General features: G+C 43.1%; 1 protein-coding gene across 1 annotated transcript in view; it reads left to right on the top strand.

Annotated features, from left to right (window-relative positions):
- emilin3b (elastin microfibril interfacer 3b) overlaps nucleotides 1-14,365 on the top strand; it is a 41,924-nt gene that overhangs the window by 25,865 nt on the left and 1,694 nt on the right. Inside the window, exons 5-6 of the mRNA XM_070895085.1 lie at nucleotides 2,446-2,481; nucleotides 8,652-8,783. Of these exons, the coding sequence (XP_070751186.1) occupies nucleotides 2,446-2,481; nucleotides 8,652-8,783 (168 nt within the window). The remainder of the gene's footprint in view (nucleotides 1-2,445; nucleotides 2,482-8,651; nucleotides 8,784-14,365) is intronic.

Genomic DNA, 14,365 nt, shown 5'->3' with positions numbered 1-14,365 from the left:
AGTTATGGCAGCAGATTTGAAGGAGAGGAGAGAGAACCGTTGGCAATGTCAGCTAACATGGGAGCCAGAAAAGGAAGTTGGAGAGCAGGTCCTGATAATGATTTATGTGGTCCAGCCAGCTCTGGCTAAACCAGTTGTCCGCCATATTCGTTCGAGTCTGCGTCCCTTGGACTTAAGGAAGCGAAGATCAGGCTGTACCGGGGGAATGGCCAGGGTGAGAGAGAGTAATTGTTTTAACAGGGACTAGGGCATCAAAAGTGATGGTGAGGGTGTGACTGAGCAGATCGGTAGCTGTTGAACTGTCATGGTGAATGGAGGGCCAAAGGCTGGACAGTTGGGAGTTCATAAGTGCAGCTGTAAGAGAGTCGGGAGAGAATTTTATCCCGGGGCGGACACAGAAGGAAGTAGGGTTGGCGGGGGGGGGTGGGGAGGTGGAAGGGGGATCTGGTTGGAGAGTGATACGAGGAAGTGGTCACTGATGGCCTTATCTGCGATTAACTCAATGAGAATAGCGAGACCGCGAGAGATGGCAAGGTCGAGGGGTTGACCGTGAATATGAGTTGGGGAGTTTACATAGAGGGAGAGATTAAGGGAAGAGAGGAAGCTAGTGAACTCAGAGGAGAGAGAGAGCATGATGAAGTGAGATGGAGGTTGAAATCATCGAGGATGAGAAGTCACTCGGTGCAGGGGCTGAGGGAGGAAAGGAGGAAAATAAGAACATTTTTATGGACTGACCACAACTTCAGGATTTCCGCATTAGGCTGTGCATGTGCTAAATCCTGAAGTTGCAGTCAGTTTCAAAGATGAAATAACGGCGAGGGCTGACAGTTCACCTTTATCAGGAATGCACATTCCGGGCCAACGTCAAACTCTTTTACCGGTTAACTTTGTTATTTCAACAGGAATAGACAACTGATTTTGGTTTAACTTATTTATAAAGGATAAACAGAGAATTAGCTGGTGGTTTTAAGAATCCATTCTTATCTTATATTGAATATTTGTCCAATTCCTTAATCCAGTACTGTATATTGGCAATGATTTTTAAAGAGTATTTAAGGTCAGGAAAGAACATCTAAATGGTATTAAATCATTGGACAATCTGTTGTGATCAGAATTTGGCTGGTTTCGATGTCAGAGGCTCCCTTTAACTGATCCACGTCACTACCACAGTAAATGTGATAGCCAGCACATGAAACTACGCTATACATACCAAAGGTAGTAATGTGGAACTAGCACATATTTTATAGACATGGAGCTTGGTGTTAAAAATAGGTCATGTCCATTAGGATAAGGGTCATAGGCATTTTTTTAAAAGCCCAGACAGTTAGCAAGATTAATTCCTTTTTGGATTACAGTAGAAAATTAATTTGCGGCCCTGTGGGTGCGTACCCGCCCGTAGGGGCTGCGCATGTTCCAGGTTTAAGCATGCGCTAAAACCCGGCACTTGCGATCTGTCAAGAAAAGAGCATCCGCGGATGGAGAGTTGGGCTATTTGCCCAACGAATGGCTGTGAAATTCTCACTGTGAACAGCAGGCGTGAGGCCTGCTTTTACCAGCGTAAGAGTTTTGAAAAAGCAGAAAAATAAAATGTTATCAATAATTTAGACATTTAAAAACCTGTGCAATAAGGTAAGTTTATTTTTAGACCCTTGAAAACATGTAAATTTATTTTTCAAAAAGTAAATTTTTGTTTTAAATAGTTAATTAAAAGCCATTTTAATTCATTTTAAATGTGATTTTTTTTTAACATTTATTTGACATGTACAAGTATTTTTTTGGATATTCTCATTCATGCTTATGGGGATTCCGTATGTACGGAATTACGGAATCCCCATAAGCATGAATGGGGATCCCCTCCTGTCATTGGTTGGGCCGGCTCACGTGATCCCAGGGGCGCTTGTGAACCGCGTGCGCCCGAGATACGTGGGCCTCTACCCGCGGGTATCCGGAGAGCCCCAGGACCGTAAATCTCCGTACTCCCAGACCATCAGGTACGCGGGCATTTTATTTGTGGATCAGAGGCATTTCCGACCGCAAATTCAGGGCCAATATTCCTTTATTAAAGGAAAAATAATTTTGGCACAACTAAATCTGCCCGCTGCCCCCGGATTGTCTGGTGTTTCTGGTTCAGATGGTTCACCTGGACTTCTGGGATCACCAAGTGACATATTTTGCATTATCTGGTTAACAATTAAACAGACGCACGCACAATACTGCCTTAATTTCATATACAAGCAGTAATTCAAGTTTATCTGTACAATAGCTAGCCAATGACAGTTCTCAATATTCGTCTTTTTATATTATGTCAAAATAAATTACTTCGACATCTAGGCAAAATTCATTTTTTAAATGAAAAATGGCAATATAAAAATGGATGGAATTAAATTCCAAACTCTAAGTACAATGTCAGAGTTCAAATATCTAATTGTGTTATTTAAATTTCAGATCTACAAGGACCCATAGGCCCTCTCGGATCATCAGGTAAAATTGCTAATAATGAGAAAAATATTTTTAAACAGCTGGTACCAATTATTTTGATAAATATTAAAAATACAGGTACAGGTTGAACCTCCCTTACCCAGAACTCTCGGAACCTGGCCTGTTCTGGATACGGGATTTTTCTGGTCACGTTAAATTGGATGGTACAGGTACTGAGCAAGGGGATATCGGGACTGGCTGGTTTGGGGCTGGGAGTACGGCAGAGAGATCGTGGAGGGGGAGGGGGCGGTGGTTCACGGGGTCAGGCCAGCAATTGCGGGAGTCGGCAGCAAGGAAGGACTTCAATTTGTTCATGTCGGAGTTCTGCGCGGGAGTCACCGGGTGGCCGGGAATGTTTCTGGACGAGGGGTGGTTCTGGATAAGGGAGTTCAGGATAAGGGAGGTTCAATCTGTAGTGCAATCATCATAAAAGATTAAGGTTCCACATTTGCAGAAAAATTCCCAAATTTTAGAATCATTCGTCAGTTTTTATTAATTTTCAGAGTAAATTACCCAAGGCACTTTCAAATTCCCAGCTCTCTATCCTTTGGCCCTTCAGTCACCACGGCATTTCTGCAGTTACCGATCTGCTCAATCAGACCCTTACTTCCACCTTTGATGCTCTCATTCCCAGTAAAACCCTTACTCTCTCTCACCCTGGTCATTCCCCCAGGTACAGCCACCATATCCGTTCCCTTAAGTCCAAAAAGACTTGAACATTTATGGTAGACAATTAGCTTAGCCATTCATTGCCGCATCTGGCTGAACCACATAAAGCACTATCGGATCCAGCTCTACTCTGCCAAAACTGTTTACACCAGGATCATCATGGAATGTAAAGATAGGCTTCTCTTCACTACAAACCATCATCTTAAACCCCTCTCCTCTGCCCCTTCCACCCACATCTCCCAACAAGTCCAAGGAGCTCATGGACTTCTTGTCACAAGGATTGAGACCAGCCGTTCAGCTGCCTCTGCCGCTTCCCTTCACCCACCAAGCTACTCCCCTGCCCTAGCCATGAACTTGCATCTTTTCCTAGTTTCTCCTTCATCTCCTCTCTGACCACATCCTATCCATGAGACCCACCTCCTGCTCCATCAACCCTATTCCCACCAAACTGTTGGCCACCCAACCCCCCCACCTTCCTGGTCCTCATGTTAGCTGATATTGTTAACTGTTCCCTCATCTTAGGTGCTGTCTCCTCCCTCTCAAATCTGCCATCCGCACCTCTCTCAGAAAAAACCTACCCTTGACCCCTCTGTCCTAGCAAACCACCGCACCATTTCCAACTTCCCTTTCCGCTCCCAAATCAGAATCCATCTTTCCCACAACTCCATGTTTGATCCCCTCCAATCAGGGTTCTGCCCCCTATGTGACTGGGACCATGGTAAACCATCCCTCCTCATTCTTTTCGACCTATTTGCAGCCTTTAACACAGTTGACCATACCATCATCCTCCAGTGCATCTCCTCCATTGTCCAGCTGCGTGGGACCACACTCGGTTGGTTCCATTCCTCTCCACCAGTCACAGCCAGAGAATCACCTGCAACGGCTTCTCTTCCGCTCTCGTACAGTTACTTCTGGGGAACCCCAAGGATTTATCCTTGGCCCCTATTTCTCATCTACATGCTGTCCCTTGGCGACATCATCTGAAAACACAGTATCAGATTCCACATGTACGTTGACGACACACAGCTCTACCTCACCTCCACCTCTCGATCCCGCTGGTGTGGAACTAAACTACAGCACCAGTGGGAACCTGTTCAACCTTCGTCGTCTCCAGGCCAGGTCCAAGACCACCCCACTTCTGCCGTCAAGCTACAGTACGCGGACGATGCCTGCGTCTGCGCACATACAGAGGCTGAACTCCAGGACGTATTTGCTGAGGCGTACAAAAGCATGGGCCTTACGCTAAACATCTGTAAGATAAAGGTCCTCTATCAGCCTGTCCTCGCCGCACAGCATTGCCCCCCAGTCATCAAGATCCACGGCGCAGCCCTGGACAGCGTGGACTATTTCCCATATCAGGAGCCTCCTATCAACAAGAGCAAGCATCGACGACGAGATCCAACACCGCCTCCAGTGCACCAGTGCAGCCTTCGGCCGCCTGAGGAAAAGAGTGTTTGAAGACCAGGCCCTCAAATCTGCCACCAAGCTCATGGCCTATAGGGCTGTAGTAATACCCGCCCTCCTGTATGGCTCAGAGACATGGACCATGTGTAGTAGACACATCAATTCGCTGGAGAAATACCACCAACGATGTCTCCGCAAGATCCTTCAAATCCCCTGGGAGGACAGACGCACCAACATTAGCATCCTCGTCCTGGCCAACATCCCCAGCATCGAAGCACTGACCACACTTGATCAGCTCTGCTGGGCAGGCCACATATTTCGCATGCCAGACACGAGACTCCCAAAGCAAACGCTCTAGTTGGAACTCCTTCACGGCAAACGAGCCAAAGGTGGGCAGAGGAAACGTTACAAGGACACCCTCAAAGCATCCCTGATAAAGTGCAACATCCCCACTGACACCTGGGAGTCCCTGGCCAAAGACCGCCCTAAGTGAAGGAAGTGCATCCGGGAGGGCGCTGAGCACCTCGAGTCTCACCGCCGAGAGCATGCAGAAATCAAGCACAGGCAGCGGAAAGAGCATGTGACAAATCTGTCCCACCCACCCTTTCCCTCAACGACTATCTGTCCCATCTGTGACAGGGACTGTGGTTCTCATATTGGACTGTTCAACCACCTAATAACTAATTTTAAGAGTGGAAGCAAGTCTTCCTCGATTCCGAGGGACTGCCTGCCTGATGACACACAGCTCTACCTCACCTCCACCTCTCGATCCCTCCACTGTTTCTGATTTGTCACGCTGCTTATCCGACATCCAATATTGGGTGAGCAGAAATTTCCTCCAATTAAATATTGGGAAGACCGAAGCCATTGTCTTCAGTTCTTGCCACAAACTCCATTCCTGAGCCACTGACTTCATCGCTCTCCCTGGCCACTGTCTGAGGCTGAACCAGACCGTTCAGAATTTTAGGGCCCCAGCTGACTCTGAGCTGAGTTTATGACCCCATAGCCTCTCCATCATCAAGATCACCTACTTTTACCTCCATAATAGCACCTGTCTCTGTCCCTGCCTGAGCTCATCTAATGCTGAAACTCTCACCAATGTCTCTGTTACCTCGAGACTAGACTATTCCAATGCTCACCTTGCCTCCTCTATAAACATGTGATCCAAAATTCTGCTGTCCATATCCTAACTCGCACCAAGTCCCATTTACCCATCACTCCTGTGATTGCTGATCGACATTGGCTCTCGGTCTGGCAACACCTCGATTTTAAAATTTTCTTCCTTTTATTCAAATACTTCCAAGGCCTCGCCCCTCCCTATCTCTGCAACCTCCTCCAACCCTCCACCCATCCAAGATCTCTGCAATCCTCCGGTACTGGCCTCTTATACATTCCCGATTTCCATCGCTCCACCATTGGTGGCCGTGTCATCAGTTGCCTAAGCCGTAAGTTCTGGAAATCTCTCCCTAAACCTCTCTGCCTTTCTACTTCTCTCCGCCTTCAAGACACTCCTTAAAATCTACTTCTTTGACCAAGCTTTTAGTCACAAGTCCGAGTATCTCCTTATGTGGCTTGCTGTCAGATTTTGTTTGATAATCGCTCCTGTGACGTGTCTTGGGCCATTTTACGACGTTAAAGGCACTATATAAATGCAAGTTCTTGGTGTATTTAACAAGCAATCCCCTGGATTGCCTTAGTTGATGTTCCAATAACAGTATATTTCAGTCAATTGTCAGTGTTAAATTTGTATCTCTCAATACAAATATTTTTAATGTGCCAGTCAGGAATGACCAGCAGTTAGCAGGACTGCTGCATGCTGCCACTGAAAACATTTATAATCTTATTAATATTGAATATCAGAAGGCAAGTGAACTGGAAAGGGTAAACTAGTTTCACAGCAAGTCATTAAATATACTGTTAGGGTGCACCTGCTCATATTCGTATTCCCAGCTAATGGGAATTACAAAATTGTAGAAAAGATCTAAAGGACAGAGTTGAAAGCCCCCTTTTCATAAAGACACAGGACATTTTTAAGTGTGTTCCATATGTAGTCAAATATAATTCAGCTACAAAAAAAAACTCTGCCCTACTTTTTATATTTTGAATTTATGGCACTTGGAGGAGCTGGTCTTATGCCTCTGCCATTCAGTATTTGCTATCCCTGTGGGCAAACCTGAATTGCTAGTTTCTTTGAATAAAACAGCAGCTTGTTTATTTGAGCTACAGATCAAATCGGTTTATGATTTAATTAGCAGATGATTCCTTAGATTCAAAAAGATTGCTTTGTTCCATTGTGTTTTCAATGTAGATGTGTGAATTGTTGATATGCAACAGTTGATATGCGGAATATCCCATTTCAATCCCTTCATAGGGTCGCCCCTCCTAATATCTGTTCTTTGGCTTGCCATCCCTTTGTGTCTCATTGCACCTCTGTGAGGCAGCTAGGGACATTTTCCACTTTAAAAGGCACTATGTAAATGAGAGTTATTCTATATCTCTTTGTTTTTAATGTACATGTCCTATTTTTAATTGGATGCATCCCATGCACTCATAAGAATAAACAAGGAGTTATATTTTACGCATAAGGCATTAAACTCCGAAGTTTTGAAACAGTTGTTAAAACGAGGCTGAACTCAAGAGTACAGAAGCAGCAACTTTGTTCATCTATTGGCAGAAATACATGAACTGAAGAATCTCTTATCAAGGCAATTAATCCATTTCCAACTTTGTCATTCTGTTTACAAACATTCATTTGACATCTGTTATTGTGCTTCAGTTGGCTATGTGCGTAAATAAAGTTATTCATTGCTTTAGGCTTAATATTTGCTGTATAATATACACCATTTCAAAAAGAATGGAATAGCATGGTGCAAGACTACATTAAATGAGCAGATTACAGCAAGTGAGGTGTTCATGACCCCTTGCGAATGCACTGCCACTGAGGCATGGTATAAAAAGGGTAGTTTTCAGATCAGAAACAAATGTCTGATCACAGGGATAAGTTTGAGACTGTTGGGAGAAGGAGGCACAAAAATCTTCAAAACTATAGTACCCTCCCAGTTGGCAAGATTTTGTATTCAGTAGCTTACCAGTGTACTGTTTTCTTAATTAGAAATGGCATTCTGGCCATGGTTTTCTGCTTCTGCAGTCACCAGGCCAAAATATTATCCGTTACAGTGAATGGAAGGAAAATCGTGGGCTGGCAAGTGCAGACGCAGGAAACCCAGCCATATTCAGAGAGCTGCACAAGAGGATCAGTGGACAATAGATCAACAGCAGCACTTGTGTAGGAACCATATTGAATGCATCAGAGGTGTTTCCTTTTGAACTTCGTTCTAGCTTTTGAATTCTCTGCACGTATTCGAGTTTAATGTGGATAATAACGGAGCTGGGAAATATTTTCCTTGATAATTGTGCCAAGTTTCACTTCAGTTTTGTGCCATATACTTATTTCCACCTGGAGTTGAGAATGGTCTAAATTTAACTGCTCTATTCAAGAGGTGTACATTCCAATTGTTCATGCTCGGTTCATTTTACCTCACAGGGTTGAAGGACAGTGTTCACATCCCATAGACCTTTATTTGAGTTAATTTTGCTCTAATTACACATCCACATTAATTTTAGAACATTGGACTATATTATTCAACTTAATAATGCACATCTGATCTGAATTTCTACTGCAGATAATCCACAGATCACTTATTATAGTATTGGTTTATATCCAATTAAGAAAAGCATAAAATTCAAAAAAGTTAAAATCATTTAACAGAATTGTTTACCGTTCCCAAAGTAGGAAGTGCCTTGAACAGATTCTTTCCATCACAAACATTTCCTGCACTGGCAGTGACCAGCTGGACAGCTTTTTTTTCCTTGATAAAAATCAGCAGCTTTTACTTATCCCAAGACCGCTTTCACTAAATAGATTCAATATGCATGAATGTTTTCCATTATTGAACACTGCTGTCAATGTTTAGTAACGAGTTATGTCATTGGTCTTCATGTGGATTTTAAAAAAATCAACCAATTCCAAGTTTTTCCATTGCACTGCATATTGTATTTTTTTTTTAAATGTGTTCATTTATTACAAATTTTACTTCCAGGAAACGATGCCTTTGCAAAACGTGTCGCATTTTCTGTGGGTCTGACTGAAAAACCCTTCACTGCCAATAATGGTGTTGTAAGATTCAACAAAGTTCTCATCAATGATGGAAGTCATTATGATCCCCACACAGGTATGATGTTGTCTGGCACACTCGTATCTGTTTTATTTGCACAATGCTTTTCATCATTTCAGAACAGTGTAAGCCACTTTCGCAGGTCACAGAAACAAACCATTTCTGTAAAGCAAATTGCTGAAATACGACTTGCCTTTTGGAAGATTGTGCATGCTGCATATCAATCCACAGCGACCTGCTCCCATGTCATGGCCATTTGCTGCTCTTTGACAGGCAACAAGGAGTGGGGACTGGGACAGCACACCCTCCAATTATCCATTCCTCCTTGTGAGCACAGCTGGGATCAGAAACTTAACGTCTGGAGAAATTACACACATGACCCATTTCGAGCATTCTGCGCTGCCTCTCCCCAGCCACCTTATTCATTTGCCAATGATTTTTTTTCCTACTTGCTACCTACTTGAAAGTGTGGCATGCTCCCATTTCTGTACAGCAAATTGCAACTGAAAAAAATCAATTCCTTTTTCATCTTTAAAATTTAATGATTCAGTCAGCCTTGTGTAATAATATCAGTCTGCAGTGCAGTAGACAACAGTTGAAAAGAGTAGTCAGATGAGAAAAATCAAGCTGTAACTGGTTAGGTGACCAAGGTTAGTATTTAAGAACCTTCAAAGAGTTCCACAGTTCAAATATACAGGGAAAGTGGTGCATTCAATGAGACCCACAAACTCAATGGTTACACTGGTGCTGCCACAGTAGATACCTAACCTGCAGTTCCCAAACCACAATGTAAACGCCGTCTTCTCCAGTTCGCATAGGTAGGAGGGCAGGGCTGAAACTTTGCAAGCCACGCAGGTAAATATATAAATTTAAGCAGAAATCTGCTACAAAGATTTCTGGAACTCAAGCCCTTCCCTACCTCCAGATTACCTACCATCTCTGGCTCACAATTGAATAATTAATTAGGTGTGGCAACTTTTCTCATTTGCATCGATGTAAATACACTAAACGTATTACTAAAAGAACATAAGAAATAGGAGCAGGAGTATGCCATACGGCCCCTCAAGCCTGCTCTGCCATTTAATATGATCATGGCTGATCCAATCATGAACTCAGGTCCACTTCCCTGCCCGCTTCCCATAACCCCTTATCGGTTAAGAAACTGTCTTAAATTTATTCAATGTCCCAGCTTCCACAGCTTTCTGAGGCAGCGAATTCAACAAATTTACAACCCTCGTAGAGAAGAAATTCCTCATCTCGGTTTTAAATGGGTGGCTCCTTATTCTAAGATTATGCCCCCTAGTTCTCGTCTCCCCCATCAGTGGAAACATCCTCCCTGCATCTACCTTATCAAGCCCTCATAATCTTACACGTTTCGATAAGATCACCTCTCATTCTTCTGAATTCTAATGAGTAGAGGCCCAACCTCCTCAACATTTCCTCTCAGTCAACTCCCTCATCTCCAGAATCAACCCAGCGAACCTTCTCTAAACTGCCTCCAAAGCAAGTATATCCTTTCATAAATATGGAAACCAAAACTGCATGCTGTATTCCAGGTGTGGTCTCACCAATACCTTGTACAACTGTAATGAGACTTCCCTGCTTTTATACTCCATCCCCTTTGCAATAAAGGCCAAGATTCCATTGGCCTTCCTGATCACTTGCTGTACCTGCATACTAACCTTTTGTGTTTCATGCACAAGTACCCCCAGGTCCCGCTGTACTGCAGCACGTTGCAATTTTTCTTCATTTAAATAATAACTTGCTCTTTGATTTTTTCTGCCAAAGTGCATGACCTCACACTTTCCATTATTATACTCCATCTGCCAAATTTTTGCCCACTCACTTCGCCTGGCTATGTCCTTTTGCACATTTTGTGTGTCCTCCTCACATTGCTTTTCCTCCCATCTTTGTATCGTCAGCAAACTTGGCTATGTTACACTCAGTCCCTTCTTCCAAGTCATTAATATAGATTGTAAATAGTTAGGATCCTAGCACTGAACCCTGCTGCACCCTACCAGTTACTGATTGCCAACCAGAGAATGAACCATTTATCCCGACTCTGTTTTCTGTTAATTAGTCAATTCTCTATCTATGCTAATATATTACCCCCAACCCCATGAACTTTTATCTTGTGCAGTAACCTTTTATGTGGCACCTTGTCAAATGCCTTCTGGAAGTCCAAATACACCACATCCATTGGTTCCCCTTTATCCACCCTGTTCGTTACATCCTCAAAGAATTCCAGCAAATTTGTCAAACATGACTTCCCCTTCATAAATCCATGTTGACTCTGCCTGACCGAATTATGCTTTTCCAAATGTCCTGCTACTGCTTCTTGAATAATGGACTCCAACATTTTCCCAACCACAGATGTTAGGCTAACTGGTCTATAGTGTCCTGCTTTTTGTCTGCCTCCTTTTTTTAAATAGGGGTGTTACATTTGCAGTTTTCCAATCTGCTGGGACCCCCCAGAATCTAGGGAATTTTGGTAAATTACAACCAATGCATCCACAATCCCTGCCGCTACTTCTTTCAAGACCCTAGGATGCAAGCCATCAGGTCCAGGGGATTTATCCATCTTTAGTCCCATTAATTATCTTACTGTGTACCACCTCCTTAGTGATTGTGATTGTGTTAAGTTCCTCCCCCTCTATAGCCCCTTGACTATCCACTGTTGGGATATTGTTTGTGTCCTCTACCATGAAGACTGATACAAAATACTTGTTCAGAGTTTCTGCCATCACCATGCTCCCCATTATTAATTCCCTGTTCTCATCCTCTAAGGGACCAACATTTACTTTAGCCACTCTTTTCCTTATATACTTATAGAAACTCTTGCTATCTGTTTTTATATTTCGTGCTAGTTTACTTTCATAGTCGTATCATCCCTTTCTTAATCATTTTTTTAGTCATTCTTTGCTTGCTTTTAAAAACTTCCCAATCTTCTGTCCTCCCGCTAGTTTTGGCCACTTTATATGCCCTTGTTTTTAAATTGGATGCCATCCTTTATTTCTTCAGTTAGCAACGGATGGCGATCTTTTCTTTTACACCCTTTTCTCCTCACTGGAATATATTTCTCTAAGAGTTATGAAATATCTCCTTAAATGTACGCCACCATCCTACACTTTAATCTATTTTCCCAGTCCACTTTAGCCAACTCTGCCCTCATATCTTCATAGACTCCTTTATTTAAGCTTAGTACGCTGGTTTGAGATCCAACTTTCTCTCCTCCATTTGAATTTGAAATTCAACCATTCACTCATTCCAAGGGGATGCTTTATTAGGAGATTGTTTATTAATTCTGTCTCGTTACACAGGACCAGATCCAAGATAGCCTACCTCCTGGTTGTTTCAGTTGCATACTGTTCAAGGAACCCATCCCTTCTGCACTCTATGAACTCTTCCTCAAGGCTACCCTGACCAATTTGATTTGTCCAATCAATATGGAGGTTAAAATCACCCATGATTATTACTGTTCCCTTTTTACAAGCCCCCACTATTTCCTGGTTTATACTCCAACCAACAGAGTTGCTACTGTTAGGGGGCCTATAGACTATGCCCACCAGTGACTCTTTCCCCTTATTATTCCTTATCTCCACCCAAACTGTTTCAACATCCTGATCATTTGAACCAATATCCTTTCTCACTATTGCAGTGATTCCACCTTTTATCAATAGAGCTACCCCACCTCCTTTTCCTTTCTGTCTGTCCTTCCGGATTGTCAAATACCCCTGAATATTTAATTCCCAGTCCTGGTCACCTTGCAACCACGTCTCTGTAATGGCTATCAGATCATATCCATTTGTATCTATTTTGTTATGAATGCTACGTGCATTTAGACAAAGTGCCTTTAAGTTTGTTTTTTTACACTTTTTTCCTCTCGCCTTCAAACTCACTTTCTTTATTCCTGCTTTTCTCCCCTCCCTATTGAATCTATTTTCAGGTTCCCATTCCCCTGCCAAGCTAGTTTAAACTTTCCCCAACAGCACTAGCAAACCCCCCCCCCCCCCCCCCAAGGATATTGGTCCCGGCTCTGTTGAGGTGCAACCCGTCCGGCTTGTACCGGTCCCACCTCCCTCAGAAGCGGTCCCAATGCCTCAGGAAACTAAAGCCCTCCTGCCTGCACCATCTCTCCAGCCACGTATTCATTTTTCAGATGAGATGTTAAACCGAGGTCCCGTCTGCCCTCTCAGGTGGATGTAAAAGATCCTATGGCACTATTTCGAAGAGCAGGGGAGTAATCCCCGGTGTCCTGGCCAATATTTATCCCTCAATCAACATAACAAAAGCAGATTATCTGGTCATCATCACATTGCTGTCTGTGGGAGCTTGCTGTGCGCAAATTGTCAGCCACGTTACCTACATTACAAGTGTGTACACTCTGAAAAGTACTTAATTGGATGTAAAGCGCTTTGGGATGTCCAGTGGTCATGAAAGGCACTATAAAAATGCAAGACTTTCACATTAATAATCTGTTCTGCTAGTGATCAGTGATACCTCACTTATTTTGAAGTGCCTGGATTTACTGATTCTACTTCCAACCTTGCAGCAGTAAAACCATCCTCATTTCTATGTGGAGGTAATTTTTATATCAACTGGCGAGTTAGAAGGGGCAGTAAGAACCATGGTTGTTGCTATGCTGAGTGACCAAAGCACATTAGCTCTGCTCAGGGAGTGGAGAGGCGTCAGTCAGTATCATTCACCAATACCCAAACCATTGGGAGAGTTATGGAAGCCAAAGTTAATAGTTCTTTTGAGAAGTAATTTTGGAACTGCCCATCTGGAAAAAGCAGTGGCTTGTGCATGTGCAATTTTACAAAAGTTTAAAAAATTTTACTTTGGCTCCCATTAACTTCTGAGATCACTGGGGAAGTTCTGTGCAGGTAAATAATACTGAACCACTTCAGTCTCTGTGCAGAGGGGAATTTTATTTCATGTCATTGCCTCAAGCAGAGGACAGGGAAACATCTGCTATGCATTAAGCTCCATGAATTTACCTCCTTCTTCTGGATGCTCTCCATCTTCAACCCAATACAGTTCCAGGTAATTGCAATTCATCATGCTATTTCATTTCTTATCTGCTCAAACAATTCCCCATTGATTCCATCCTTTTGCTATGGTGACCCATAACCATTACTATATTGCTTCCTTTCCCGGCAAGATTTTATTTCCTGGTCTATAATCTCCTCTTAATTGTTGTTGTGTTGCCAAAATAATACAGTACAACTTGTTTTGAGTTGCAATCGCTTTTATTGCCTGACAAGTGATTGATTTGAATAACAGGCATGATGAAATGTCTAGTTGGAATTAATAAGCTATAAATTGTGGCCGGAGGCTTACCTCCAGAGTGCACTTCCAACCTGCTAAAGAATTACTAAAAAGTACCTGCTGGCGGCCAGGCTGTGAAAAGTTGTGTCTCAGGCCTCGAGGCAGAGGAATGGTCCACGGATCCCAGCGACACAGGTGGTGTGGAAGTGTCCCGGGGAATCACGTGGGCCCAGTCCTCCAATCAATAAGCAGAATTCCATTTCAATCATTTATGAAGGGAATCCCCTAATGAGATGCAATGGAATTCCCAAATCGAATAACTATACAATGTACAAAATTGGAATTTTATTCATAATTACTTTCATTTC

Source organism: Pristiophorus japonicus, chromosome 12 (assembly GCF_044704955.1).
Source record: "Pristiophorus japonicus isolate sPriJap1 chromosome 12, sPriJap1.hap1, whole genome shotgun sequence".
Taxonomy (NCBI): Eukaryota; Metazoa; Chordata; class Chondrichthyes; family Pristiophoridae; genus Pristiophorus; species Pristiophorus japonicus.
The sequence above is the reverse complement of the archived record's forward strand: the minus strand, read 5'-3'. Positions and strand labels throughout refer to the sequence as shown.